At 37.5% G+C, this 14983-nt stretch overlaps 1 protein-coding gene across 5 annotated transcripts in view; it reads left to right on the top strand.

Annotated features, from left to right (window-relative positions):
* Dock7 (dedicator of cytokinesis 7) overlaps positions 1–14983 on the top strand; it is a 197855-nt gene that overhangs the window by 90661 nt on the left and 92211 nt on the right. For 4 of the 5 annotated variants that reach the window (XM_059254563.1, XM_059254562.1, XM_059254561.1 and 1 more), the window contains exons 15-16: positions 10270–10387; positions 13864–13934. In XM_059254563.1, the coding sequence (XP_059110546.1) occupies positions 10270–10387; positions 13864–13934 (189 nt within the window). Of the gene's footprint in view, positions 1–10269; positions 10388–11040; positions 12277–13863; positions 13935–14983 lie in introns of those variants that run through there. The other variant, XM_059254564.1, reaches the window with a different exon arrangement.

Genomic DNA, 14983 nt, shown 5'->3' with positions numbered 1-14983 from the left:
AAATTATTTATTTCCCTGTGCATCAGTTTCATCATTTGTTAGGGTAATTGTCCTATGTGATTTGTAGCTTTGTTTTGTTTTAAGCGAGTCCTGTTCTGTAGCCCAGGCTGACTTCAGATTTGTAGTGATTCTCCTGCCTCAGTGCTGGGATCTTGGGCGTTTATTACCATTCATCAGAATCATGTCTATAACTTTAAAATTAAAAAAAAGTATGTGCATGGGTGTTTTGCCTTTGTGCATGTCTGTATACCACTGTAGAGGTGAGATGACATTGGATTGCCTGGAACTGGAGTCACAGATGGTTGTGAGCCACCTTGTGTGTCCTGGGAGTCAAACCCAGGTCCTCTGGAAGAGCAGTCAGTGCTCTTTTCTGCTGAACCATCTTTCCAACCTTTATGTTTATAGCTTTTTTTCCCCCAAAGGGAAAAAAAAATCAATATAAAGAGTTGTAAATTAAGTTGCTAGACAAAATTTTACAAACTGCACCATTTCTAAAATTCAATTATGGATTGAATAGAAATACCCTTCCTGGCATAAAGTAGAGGTTTTTTTTTTTTTTTTTTGTTGGGTGATTAAGTAAGTATCCAGGGTTAACTCTAATGGTTTCTGTAGAGATAATGGGTAACATGGTGGTCATGAGCATGGTTCAGGAGCAGGGCTGCTTGAAGTGGAATCTGGAGTCTGCTGTTCTTTAACTTCTCCACTCTCGGTCAGATTGTTTACCTTCTCTGTTTCCTCTTTTGTCCAGTGGAGATAAACTGCAGTTAGGCTTGTGAAAAGATTGATGTTAGTTCAAATCACTGGAATCCTACTTGCTGTGTAGTAGGCACAACAAACATATTGCGTATATAGTCCTTGTAATTAGAAACGATATGGTTACACTCAAGTATTTATGGGTGAAGACTAATGGTAAGGTTATGTAGACATGGAAATTTTGCTGATATCTAGGTTTTAAGAGGTTTGTTCTCTTGAATCTTGGTAAGAAATTGTTTCTTTTGATTAGCCTGTATATGTGTGAATACTTTCTCTTCTCTTTTTGGGATGTATATGTGGGTGGTGGTAGGTCTTGAATCTAGTACCTTAGCATACAAGGTAAGCACTTTCCCTCTGAGCAATTTTTTTTTTGTTTTTGTTTTTTTTCGAGACAGGGTTTCTGTGTAGCTTTGCGTCTTTCCTGGATCTCGCTCTGTAGACCAGGCTGGCCTTGAACTCACAGAGATCCGCCTGCCTCTGCCTCCTGAGTGCTGGGATTAAAGGCGTGCGCCACCACCGCCCGGCCCCCTCTGAGCAATTTTACCAGCCCACTCTGTGTACCTTTACTTAAGTATGCATTTCAGAATTATATAAATACTTTGGGCAGAAATAAATAATAAACAAATATGTACGTACACGTCCTCTAGTAAATATTAAAACTAATCAGTTTTATGTCCTGTGCTCTGATGTGTGTCAGTGAACTAGTAAAGTGTATGTTGTGCTAGATTGAATAGTCACATTTTCTCCTTTCATGGAAAAAGGTAGTGATCCTTGGTCATGCAGGGCGTATTTCGAAACTCTTCTTGACTAAGCTGTCAGCCTTTGTGGTTTAAAACTATTGACCCTAGAATTCCATCCACCTAGTTGAGGTGCATGATGAGCCAATCTCCCTACTTTGTTACACTATAAACTGTTTTTTTTTTTGCTAGATGATTATTAATTTATATCCTGCCTCTTTTGTACAAAGCCGCCTTACAGCAACAATAAATATTTATGGGATGGGTAAAAGAGTTTTACACATAACAAAGTCTGAAACTCTGTGTGGCAGATGTAAGCCACTTTGTTGTAGCAGCTTCCTTGTAAAGAAGGGACTGTGAAGAGGAACCCCTTTTTAAAAGAAATTATTTTATTTTATTTTGTGTGTGGGAGTGGTTTGCCTCCATGTATGTCTGTGCAGATGGGCATCAGATCCCCTAGGGCTGAGTTAGAGACTGTTATGAGCTGCAGTATGGGTGCTGGGAATCAAACCCAGGTCCTCTGGAAGAGCAGCCAGTGCTCTTAATTGCTGAGCCATCTTTCCAGTCCCTGAAAAGGTGGCCCTTAATTAGAACCCTGGTCAAATATAGCCAGTCATTTATAAAAACAAAAACTTATGCCAAAGAAAATAAAACACTGTTAAGCAAACTCAGTACTTAATTTAAAAACCTGTTTCTAGGAGTCACTATACAAAATTTCCTAGCTATACAGAATTCTAGGATACTGAACAGCCGTAGCATGTTTAGGGTCCGTGAACCACACACCACTTGTTTTCCCAACATTATGCAAGCTTACTGTAACATGACTTTCAAATTAAAAATAAGGTATTTTGGCTCTTTAAAAAAAAATGTATTTTTTTTTTTTTGTATATGTGTGTTCTGCTTGCTAGTGTGTGTATGTGCACCACATGCATGCAGTGGTCAGAAGAAGGCATTGGATCTCCTGAATTTTAGAATGTTTACCTTGCAGATAAGTGGAAGACTAATGTAATAATGTTTATTAGAAATGCTTAAAAATACCTATTTGAGAAAAATATGTCTAAATAGAAATGAAGAAAAGAGCAATGTTAGAATAATATATTAGCTCCTCCTTTCTCTGATCCGAACAACAACATCAATTAAATAGATATTTAATAGATGTATTGGGTTAGAGGTTAGGGACAGAGCTCATTTGACAGTGCTTACCTAGCATGCATGATGCTCTGGGTTCCATTTCCAGCACCACATTAGCCAGGTGTGTTGGTGCTCTTGGGAGGTGGAGGCTGGGGGATCAGGAGCTCACAGTTATCCATGTTTATTTATAGAGAAATTTCTAGACTAGAGAGGACACATAATACCCTGCTTTTAAAGAAGTACAAAGTGAGCTACATATATAGAAGTGCTCCTTGACTTATGGTCAGGCTCCTCCCTGAGAATTGTTTGAGTTGAAAATGCATCCAACACAGACAACCTACTGAACCATCATAGCACAGCGCCACTGTGTCTGAGTGAGAGCCTCAGTTCACTACCACTGCTTAGCACCAGAAGAGTGGCATGTAGCAAATTGCTAGCCCAGGAAGCTGAAAAACAGCAAATAAAGCTGCCGTATTTTGATCCAGAGTTTGAGTGAGCTTAGAACAAATTTTATTTTTACATGTTCTCTGTTAATACGCTTGTTATTTGTGGCAATGTTTTTAGAGTTGAATTCAGTGCTTCACATATTCTAGGTAAGTGCTTTACTACTGAGCCAAAACTGTGTTTGTATGTGTGTGTGTGTGTGTGTGTGTGTGTGTGTGTGTGTGTGTCTGTCTGTCTGTCTGTCTGTCTGCCTGCCTGCCTGTCTGTCTGTCTGTCTGTGTGCACTCATGAACTCATGCTGCATAGTTTGTTGTGTTTTTTTTTTTTTGCAAACATGGGTATTTTAACATCTATAAAAATGAAAAACTAACTCTTTTCTATTATCTACTATACTAGATTTTTTGAATGACAAGTTAAAGGTATGTATTTTAAGAAAAGTCAGACCATGTAGTTCATGTCACAAAAACCTATAATGGCTCAAGATCTTATTCTTTGTGAATTTACTTACATACAAATGATTTTAGATTTACCGTAATAGGTTATCTGTAGCTCTTATTTTCTTATCTATTGAGATAGTCTCCTTATATGTTCCAAGCTGATCTTGAACTCCCAATCCTCCTGCCTCAGCCTCCCAGGTGTTGAAATTACAAGTGTGAAATCTCCATGTCTTTTTAGGGACTCAACAATATTCTATTTATGTTGGTGCCAATTTATAGATGCACCTTAATTTAATCAGGCCTGTTAGTGATTAATAAATAATTTCAGCTTTATAAAAAGTTTACATAGAAAGTATATTCTGTACTTATGAGAAATATTTTTTATGTAGGCACAGACTTGTAAGTTACAATTTTTTTCATGAGATGCTTCTACACATATGTACCAGTTTACATTACTGTCAGTACAAGAAAGTATCTCTTTAACTGTATACTTTCCGTAAAAAAGACTATATTGACAAATCTAATGGGCACATATACATCTATTTTTTTTTTACTGGCTATTTGTATCACTGTCTGAGAATTACCTGGACATGTGCCCTTTCTACAGTTTGCCTCTTTCTGGCTAATTTTAGGAGTACTCTGTCATATGTCTAACAAATAGTGTTTCTTCAGTTTGCCATTCTTTCTCAACCTCTGTTTATGGTACTGCTCTCTATGAGAAGTTTTAAAATGTATATCTTTCATGATTTTTGTAATTTATGTTAATAAATTCCTTCTCTCACTAGTCTTTTTTTGAAAAGCTTTTCTTATACTCTTATGGTTTTGTTATGGAATCCTTTGATTTGTCTAGAATTGATTTCCATGTTAAGTAAAATATTTGTCTTTTTTTTTTTTTTCCACCTCCAAATGACTAGTCAGCACTTTTCCTTTCCTGCCATATCCTTGTTAGTTTGAATACTCTGGAGGAGTACAGACTTGGTGTATTTATTTGAGAGCTTCCTAGTAGAGTTTAGTCATTCATGAAATACACTAGATTTGACTTAATGCCTTTCTTATTTAAACCAAGTTGAGTTTAAAATTGTATTGCTTATTGTGGAAATCAAACAGTTTATAGATAATGTTCACACAGTTCTCATTTAACTTAGAATCCAAATTTGTCTGCATTAAACTGCTAAATTTTTATGTGCATTTTATCCTGTATACTCAAGAAATATGAAGTATGTTCTTTTAAATGTAGGCAGATAAAGCAGTTAGATGAATAAAGTCTTTTCCTTATAGAGTTTGGGCTCCTGGAGAACTAGAGAAGATACTCACACACAAACACACACACACACACACACACACACACACACACACGATATGTCTACAGATACATATGATTAAGGTAGTTGTATATTGTGTGGTCTCATTGCAGAGTGATGAGATAGTCTCTGCTTTTCTGTGTGTTTTACAGGTCTGTTTTATTTGATAAATGTCTCATGAAAATTTGTGGGCAGATGTGGTTTTTGTTGTTGTTGTTTTTAAAGACCAGGATCTCACTGTGCAGCCTTGGCTGGCCTGAACTCCCAAAGATCAACTGGCCTCTGCCTTTTGAGTACTAGGATTAAAGGTGTTTGCCAAAATACCTATTATTCCCACACTCTGGAGTGGACTGTAGTATCATTTTTGCTTACTATAACAAAGCAGTATAACTTCCTGCTTTGTCTAATTTCAGCTCTAGACCGTGATGCTTACAAGCCAAAGTCTGTTAACCTTTACCTTCTCAGTAAATAGATCTGTGCAGACACTCAACAAATGTGTGTCACAATGAGGAATTCTAACCAAGACTAGTCATTATTGCATGCTCTGTGTGTGTTCCCTTTGACCGTCTTAGGGAACTTACATTCTCGTTCTAGTATAGTGCAAACTCTGTTTCAGTTACACTTGAATTTTAACTATTCTTTACTGACACCCCTGCTTGTTTTATCTGTTTTCAGGTAAGACTTTCCTGTTGCAAAATCCAAGGGTGTTTTCAGTTCTTCCTTCAGGGGCTCAGTAGCATTTGATACTAATATTTCATTCTCCTGTCTTTGTTTAATTGCCTTGTCATTTCCCCTCTACTTCACTGTGAGAGTTTTTCAGTCTTCCAGCAGGCTCATCCTCTTCTATGGAACCGCAGTGTCTTGGAGTTCTTTACATGCTATCCTTGTAGCAGAACCAGTGAAATCTTCCTTCTTCCCTTTTCCTTCCCTCCTATTTTTTTTATTTCCTTCCAGGATCTCAGAATATAGTCCCTTCAAGGCTGAAACTTGGTATGTGGACTGTGTTAGCCTTGTAATCATGATCATCCTGCCTCCACCTCCTGAGGAGTTTGTATTTCTAGTTCTTCCACAGTTGATGTCTTTAAGAATGATTCCTAGCATGGGAAAAATGATAAGTAGATGTTCTGAAAAACATTAAGCAAATAACTCTAGTCCTAATTTGGATTAAAAACATTGATATTGCCAGGTGTGGTGGTGCATGCCTGTAATCCCAGAACTTTGGACACAGAGACAGGCAGATGTATTTCATATTGAAGCATTTTTCTTCTTTTTATATTTAAATGAACTACAAGCAAGGATTAACCCTCAGTGAGTATTCAAACTGTACTTTGGAAAAAAAGGTTCTTGTTCGAAAGAACCAAAACTCCTTGGAAAAATGCTTGATTATAGGTTGATGAAGAAAATGCATAAGAACCTGGATCATCTTGTCATAAGAAACGTTGAGAAGCTGAAATCCCATCTTAGCTATATAGTAATGTTAGGGCCAGTGTGGGCTACGTGGGACCCTTTCTCAAAATTAACTACCTACCTACATATCTACCTAATTAACTACCTAACTGAGTGAGTGAATCAATTGAGTGAATGAATGAAAAAAATGTGTGTGTGTGTATATATATATATATACACACACACACACACACAGATATATGTATATATGTATATATATATATATATATATATATATATATACACATATGTGTGTGTGTATGTATATATATATTTGGGCTATGTGAGACTCTTTCTTAAAAAATAAGTAAATAAGAAAGAAAAAATTCATAGCTAAATAAATGCTTGTCTTCTATAGCTTCTGCATATCTCTCTCATTATTTTGGTCTGTTTAGAGGTATTTCTGTCCCACCAAACTACATGTTCCTCATGACCAGGGGATGCCTTTTAAATATTACCTGTATGTTAAATCAAGTTCTCATTCTTAGTGTGGGGACAAGCTAGGGAGCACACCTTGGAGGTTAGAGGACAGTTTTGTGGAGTCACGTCACATCTTATGTCCTTATGGGCTCTAGGATTGAATTCAAGCCTGCTACCTATGGAGACACCTCATTGGCCCTTTACATTTTTTAAATTCATTAAAAAATTTGGGGTGTGTGTGTCTGTGCACATGTGCATGTGTGTGTACGTGTGTACTTGCGTGCATGCGTGTACACACACACACACACACACACACACACACACACACACACACTGCATCCTGTAGGTTAGAGGACACCTAGCAGTAGTTCATAATCCTTCTGCCTTAGGTCACCAGGCTTGGCAGCAAGCATGTTTACCAGCTGAACCATCTCAGTCAGCAGTCCAAATCTTACTTTGACTTCCCATTGCTTAACATTCTGTATAATGTTTATGGGGTGATCAATAAATATTTCAGTTGACGAGCTGTAGTCATCTTTGATTTTTCATTTTTTATTAATTAACAGATGGACCATCATACCATTTTTTAAAATTGCCTTGTGCACTTTTCATATTTTGAGTACTGTTCTCCATTTCACTGGTATTCATGAATGCATGCTTTTTGTCATTCCAATCTTTTATCATTGAAAGTTTTATTGTTTTTCACCAAGAAAAAAATTTAAAATAGAAAGATATAAAAATAAGCCGGGCTGTGGTGGCACATGCCTATAATCCCAACACTCAAGAGGCAGAGGCAGGCGGATCTTTGTGAGTTTGAGGCCAGCCTGGTGGACAGAGCTACTTCGAAGACCTCCAGGGCTACACAGAGGAACCTTGCCTCAAAAAAACCATAAATAAATGGATGGATGGATGGATGGATGGATGGATGGACGGATAGATGGATGATAGATAGATCTAAAGCCACCAGTAATAGTAATTTAGAAATGCAATTTTATCTACCTTCTTTCTCTTTTTTTTTTTGGCCTCTCCTTCCCTGTCATTCCCCAACACAAGCTACTACACTGAAATCTCTGTAAATGTGATAATGCCACTATACCTCCCTATTCTTGAATCTTCTCCCACTGATCCTCCAACCAGCATACTCTTAGGTGTTACTTCCCATATCAATAAATACTGCTACACATTGTCAAAGGATTATATAGTATCCCTTCATGTTTTTGTTACCATGATTTAATTAACCATTTCATCATAGATTTAATATCCTTTAACCAAAATAACCAAAACTAGAACTGTTTGATATTTGACATTCTTTAGAATATTTGAGTATGTACTGAAATATCTTGGGGACTGGAACCCAAGTCTAAGGATAGAATTCATTTATGGTACAGACAGATAGTGTGTGAAGTAAATTTATGCAATATATGAAGTAATGCATTGTGTACTGTATAAAAGAAAGAATGTGTACACTGAACCATCAAACTTGTGATATGATGCTTAGAAAGTTTCATTTTAAAAAAAAAAAAAAAAAAAAAGAGAAGAAGAAAGCCAGGCATGGTGTTCCACACTTGAGGCAGAGGCAGAGGCAGAGGCAGAGGCAGAGGCAGATAGATACCTGTGCATTTGAAATCATTCTGTTCAACATAGGGAGTTCCAAGCCAGCCAGGGATAAATAGTAAGATCCTGTGTCAAAAAATAATAAATAAATAAATAAATAAATAAAATAGTATAAAATAAAATGAAAATAAATTTAAAAAATTTAGAAGTTCTAAGTGAATAAAATCTCTTTAAATAGTTTTAGACTTCAGAGTATTTCTAATTTTTGTTTTATTTGGGATGCTTAACATTGTGATGAACAATATATCTTTTCATAGTGCATTTTAATTATTCTTCATTATAAAAATATTGTAATGAATTACTTTTATCCCACTCTTCATCACACTCATTTATTCCTACACATAGTTCCCTCCTTAGGCTAGAAGTGGATTTGTTGAGTCAAAGATATGCCCATTAGGGGCTGGAGAGACGGCTCAGAAGTTAAGAGAGCACTGGCTGCTCTTCAGAGGTCCTGAGGTGAAGTTTCAGCAACCTCATAGTGGCTCACAACCAACTATAATGAGATCTGGTGCCCTCTTCTGGCGTGCAGGCATACATGCAGGCAGAACACTGTATACATAATAAATAAATAAATCTTAAAGAAAAGATATGTTCATTAAGAAGCTATATTCTGCCATACTGCTCCCTAAAAACTTAGACCCATTTCCATTGCCCTATTAGTTGGTTTTCAGGGTCTTATTGTTATTAAAATTTTGGTCATTAGCCCTAAGCGATGGTCTTCACATAAAGTAACTCTCATTTTTTTAGCCCTTTATTCATGTAATTTTGGTTGAATTGTTTTTCTTGTTTATGTTGACAGCAGAAACTATTAAATTGTGTAAGATGTACAAATTATGACCTGGAAAGATATCTAATATACGTAGGGTAGAATATAATTATTTTATAGTAACTACCTGACTGTTATATCTTTTATATTGTAAAATACACACACACACACACACACACACACACACACACACACACACACACGTTTGTATATGTGCGTACATGCTCACATGTGTGTATGTATGCGTATGTGTGTCCTTGCGTGTGGAGGCCAGAGGTCAACTTTGGGTGTCTTCCTCATTTGTTGTCCAACTTATTTTTTGAGACAGGATTTCACACTGAACCTAGGGCTCGAATGATGGACTGGCGAGCGCCAGGGTCTCCTGTCTCTGCCTGCCCAGTGCTGGTATTCCAGGCATGTCTCTACCTTTTGATGGGTTCTGGAGCTTGAACTGAGGTCCTCTTATTTACGTGGCCAGCACTTTGCTAATGAGCCATTACTCTAGTTTCTATAATATAGTTTTGAATGATAATGTGGCAATTTGTTCTTCATAAGATCTTGATCAGGTTCATATCAAAAACACATTTAGCCGGGCGGTGGTGGCGCACGCCTTTAATCCCAGCACTCGGGAGGCAGAGCCAGGCGGATCTCTGTGAGTTCGAGGCCAGCCTGGTCTCCAAAGCGAGTTCCAAGAAAGGCGCAAAGCTACACAGAGAAACCCTGTCTCGAAAAACAAAAAACAAAACAAAAAAAAACAACAAAAACACATTTGTGAAGTTCGTGTTATTTGTATCTGCTTGGAGGAGATAAATAGAATTAGAACTATCTTAAATTCTTGGTAATGTTTTTGATCCTGCTTAATTCTCAGAAGTCTCTTATAGGGGAAAGAGAATGTTTGGAGTCTGGCTGGTTTATTGTCTGTCTTCTGCTTTGATGTTTAACCTCATTGTATAGGAAAAACAGTTAACTTTCCGGGTTTTAGTTTGTCTATAAAATCAGGATCTATATGATTGCTATGTGTTTGAATGCTGCTTTAAGAATCAACTACATGAAAAGTCTCAGCACAGGTACTGGCAAATAGTAGTTCAATCCTTTTGCATCTGTTTCTTTTGTGATAGCTAGTGAAAAACAGACAGTATTAGATATGTATTCACTGTAACTTTTACACACAGTAGTCTTAGATGTGCACTCACTATGACTTACATGTTTTGGTTTTACAGAAATCTACTCTACATTTATCCTCAAAGCCTTAATTTTGCCAACCGTCAAGGTTCTGCCAGAAACATCACAGTGAAAGTCCAGTTTATGTACGGAGAGGATCCGAGCAATGCAATGCCGGTAAGAACCACTCTTTACTGTTTCTCTTGTTTGTACTTATTCATATAGATGAAGTTTCTGTTTTGTTTTGTATCACTGACTGGCAGCTCTAACTGGAATTTAATGTGATCCTTTAAACTACATTTCTAACTAGGAAACTTCCTGAATATAGTAATATGCTTCATTCTAATTACTTATGAGTACTTGGCATATGTTAAGCATTCCTAGAGGTGCAAAGATGAATAAGTGAATAATCTAGAGAATGTAATGTAGTGAGTGAGAGACTGCAGCCAAGTCCATCTAGGAGATGCTCTCAGAGAACAGGGAGCTTTCGTTTCCTTTTGGCACTTGAGATTCTGATTTTCCTCAGAGACCCCGCCCCCAGCCCCGCCCTTAGGATGAATGGCAGGTGAGGGAGGTAGGAGGTGATATGGTCATTTGCACATGGCCCCTGGAGGATAATACATGTGTCTCTTTCCAACTTTGTCAAGAAACTGACCATCTTGGGTGCACATTAGGTTCATCTAGGGAGTTGTTAAAATTCCCAGTGCCAAGACTGAATCTCATTTTAATTAACTCATCTCTGGTTTCTAAACTAAGTAGCAATTTAAAAAATTTTCATCAAGTGATTAAATTTGTACCAAATGTTGAACTGTGGTATGTGTTATTGGAAGACATATAGAGTCAAAGGAAAAGGTGTTCAGAGATAGGAGAGGATGCCTAACAGATGACAAGTGAGCATCTTATGAAGAAGTTCCTGTTCTAAAGTGAAATGGTAATGGTGGTGAGTCTGGATAGTAGAGCGAGGAAGGTCCAGGACTGTCCCTGAGAGTGATGACTACAGTGAAGCTGCCACTGAGCCAGGAGTGATGGAAGACAAGATAGACATCGATGGTGGCCAGCCTGCAGTGATCGTGACACCACGGTTGCCATTGCTAATGAATTCAGGTTCTACGGCAGTAGAGATTTGGGGGTGAGAGGCATATGCTATGGCAGATTGAGTCTCAGACAGTGTGAGTGTAATGAGAAAGCTGAGCTCAGCATGGGTGCGTTGTTCATGGGGCCTTGTATTATCCTTCAAATCTCTGTTAATCAAGGTCTTTGGAGTTTCCTGCTCCCCGGAAAGATGTGTTTTCTTCTTTCCTGTTGCCTCAGTTGTATCCACTTGTAGATCCACTTGACATCAGTGAACACAAATTATTCATCTTTGTATTCTCTTGTGGCAGCTGTTTCAGATCTCTACATGTAATGTTGAGTTGAATAAATATTTGTTGAATAGGTGTGGAATTTATTTCTGAGGCTTGAAAGTAGCATTTTGTTCTTTACTAGATCCTTATTTCTGCTAAATGAATAAATGTGCTGTTTTAATTGAGGTAATATACTGTGAAAACAGATACTCTACATGAATTGCCATGTGGGGTTGAGCTTTATGAAAGATGTCATATATGTGAAAGTATGTTGCATTGTTTACTTATCAAAGTCTTCCATGTCTTAACATATTACTGGCTTCTTCCACATAGCAATGGGTGAATTCCGCATGTAGGCACTTAGACCCCTCCCTCTTTGGTGCTAGGTCAGCATTTTCTTTCACAATGTAGTTGCATGCTTATTTATTGTGTGCATTAGATTGTGAGCTCCTTGAGGGCAGGGAGCCTGTCTCATTTATACCTGTATCTTAATGCTTATCACAGTGCTTGCCACTTCATTATTGCTCAGCCTGTGTTGCTCAGGGACTGAAATACATTGTCAGTGATCACAATGAAACCTGTTCTACTTTGTTCTGTTCTGGTTGCATAGAGAAATATTTTGCTTTGTGAAAAGAGATAGCTTCTAAAGAGAAAAGGTGCTGTATTCCTTTCATCTGTACATTAATATTTATATGAGAGTATAATGTTTTTATGTTAGTGTAAATGGCTGCTATGAAAATATATGTATATATTTATGGGCAGAATGCATATGTTTTTGAAATATAAAAATTCAAAGAGTCTTCATATAAATGTTTGATTATATTATTGTTAGTATTGTTGTAATTATGGCACTAAAATAAAATTTTATAAGAGTATATTAAGGTAACTGGGTTTGGTGGTGCATGCCTTTAATCCCAGTACTTGGGAATCTGACATAGGAAGATCAAGAATTTGAAGCCATCCTGGACTACATACCAAATTTAGGTCCAGCCTGGGATCCCATCTCAAATTAAAGTAAGAAGAAAATAAAAAGAAACATACTAAGGCATGGAAAATTGACCAAATAAAGCTTATCAAAGGGAGTAAATATTACTGTATTTGCTATTCCTTTAAAATAGAAGCACCAACTTGAAATGTCAGAAAAAGAAACAAATGCCAATTACCTTCTTTACAAAAGGAACAGACTAAGTTGTTTCAGTTTGATGATGGACCTGCACTCACATGCATATGTAAAGATAACTGCCAGATTTAAAGCGTTTAATCTGTGGCATTTTTTAACTGTACTGTTATAGTAGTCATAACAATGACGTTGACATCAGTCTCTATTTTTTTTTTTTTTTTTTTTTTTTTTGGTTTTTTCGAGACAAGGTTTCTCTGTGTAGCTTTGCGCCTTTCCTGGAACTCACTTGGTAGCCCAGGCTGGCCTCGAACTCAGAGAGATCCGCCTGGCTCTGCCTCCCGAGTGCTGGGATTAAAGGCGTGCGCCACCACCGCCCGGCTCGACATCAGTCTCTATTAACCAGTGTTCCTGGTTTGGTTGTTTTACCACTAAGATTTCTGTGTGAGTACCCTACATTTTTTTAATGTGGTGAAATTTAAAAATAATATAATACACAAGTCTAAAATGGAGTACCTCCATTATGAAGTACCTTGCAGGGTGTACAAGAAGTAAAAAGATAAACAGCATGACCTAAACATCTTTTGTATCATTTATAAACAACTGATATTTGACCTTGAGAATGGCTCTCATGTTTTACTAAAGCCACCACTTTGTAAAGTATATTTATGCCACCGTGCTAGGGTAATTTTCTTATAAGTTTAAAACATTCTACCCTGAATGTTTAGTTTCTTTAAGAAAAGGAAAGAGGGCTGACGATGTAGTTCGGTTGCTAGAAACCTTGCCTAGTATACATAAAACTAGGTGTGGTGGTATATGCCTTTAATCCCAGCGTTAGAATCAAAGCCATCCTCAAGTACATGTGAACTTCAAGGCCACCTTTGGTTACATGAAGCCCTGTCTCAAAAAAGTGGGAGGTGGGATGAAGACAAATGTATCTTATTACTCAGTGGATAGAAATATAATTATAGAAGCTTTCTGAATGGTTGAATGTCAGATGGGTCTATCATTGAAAAGAAATCTATAGTTGAGCAGTTAAGCTTTTAAAGATCGTTAAGTAGGCACATTGTTCTTCACTGGGCTGATTTTGCCCATTTTCTCAAATAGTTATTAAAGCATACAAATTCTTACATAGATATGAAACATCCAGCATTTATTACAACCAAGTTTCAACATGCTGTTATTTGTTACAGGTAATCTTTGGTAAATCTAGCTGTTCAGAATTTTCAAAGGAAGCCTATACAGCCGTAGTATATCATAACAGGTACTGAATTAAAATATTTCTTTCAAAGTTACTCACTTCTTAGTGGCATTGTTAGCACTCACATTAGTATGTTTACCAAATGCTTTGCTGCACTGAATGTGCAAAATTCACAGCTGACATCAGAATGACAATATTCAGTCTGTAGATGCACAGTTCTTCTTTGTAGACGTCTCAAATATAAGGCTTTATACAAAAAGCATCTTTTAAAAAAAATTCTATTTCTTCCTGTGTAGTTATTGATTAGCGTTTTGGCCTCTGGTCCTTTGATCTTTGCCTGTTACTTTCCCCAGACACTTTCTTGTTTTGTTGAATTCTCCTGTGCTCAAGCCCACTGAAGTGGTGGGTGATGTGTTCAGCCTCCCACCATCCTTTGACTGAGTGGCTCTCCAGTTTTACTTCTACAGGCAGTTGCTAACCCTAGAGAACTTTTCTTTTCTTCTTTATGTGTGTGTGTGGTGGGGTGGTGGTTATTGAATGTAGTTAAGGAAAAAAAGTCACACAATTGTCCTGTTGGGTTGGCTGTTGCAGAACTGTGCTGTTGGATCTCCTGTGGGGCTGCAGTCATTTGTTTACCTTCTGTTAGCCCCTCGTTTATAGTCTCCTTGTGAGTATTTTGGTTTGTTTTTTATTGTGTACCTTTTCTCTCATGAACCAGTAGCTATGGGGTTTCCTGCACTTGTCTTTCTTCTGCATTTCTAGCTTACTGATTATGGTTGTCAGACTTGAGACATATTTTTGACACATTTGACAAATTATGTCCAACGTAATTTCTCTATTTACTGCCTCAGATTATCCCCATACTTGTCTGCCTTTCCTTCTCTCTCAGTAGTAGCAATGGCCCCTCTCCTGCTCAGTGTGACTCATTGCCATCTGCTCCTAGTCTTGTTCCACTTCCGCAGAGTGTGCATCAGCTCCTGCCTCTTTCCATCACAGCTGTTTATGGCCCCATCCATTACTTTCAAAGGCAAGGTCATGCTTCCTGCGTAACCAACACCGGGTCTTTCCCTGGTGCTGTTACATGGTGCACGCTTTCTTGATCTCCCTCCTTC

Source organism: Peromyscus eremicus, chromosome 2 (genome assembly GCF_949786415.1).
Source record: "Peromyscus eremicus chromosome 2, PerEre_H2_v1, whole genome shotgun sequence".
Lineage (NCBI taxonomy): Eukaryota > Metazoa > Chordata > Mammalia > Rodentia > Cricetidae > Peromyscus > Peromyscus eremicus.
The sequence above is the reverse complement of the archived record's forward strand: the minus strand, read 5'-3'. Positions and strand labels throughout refer to the sequence as shown.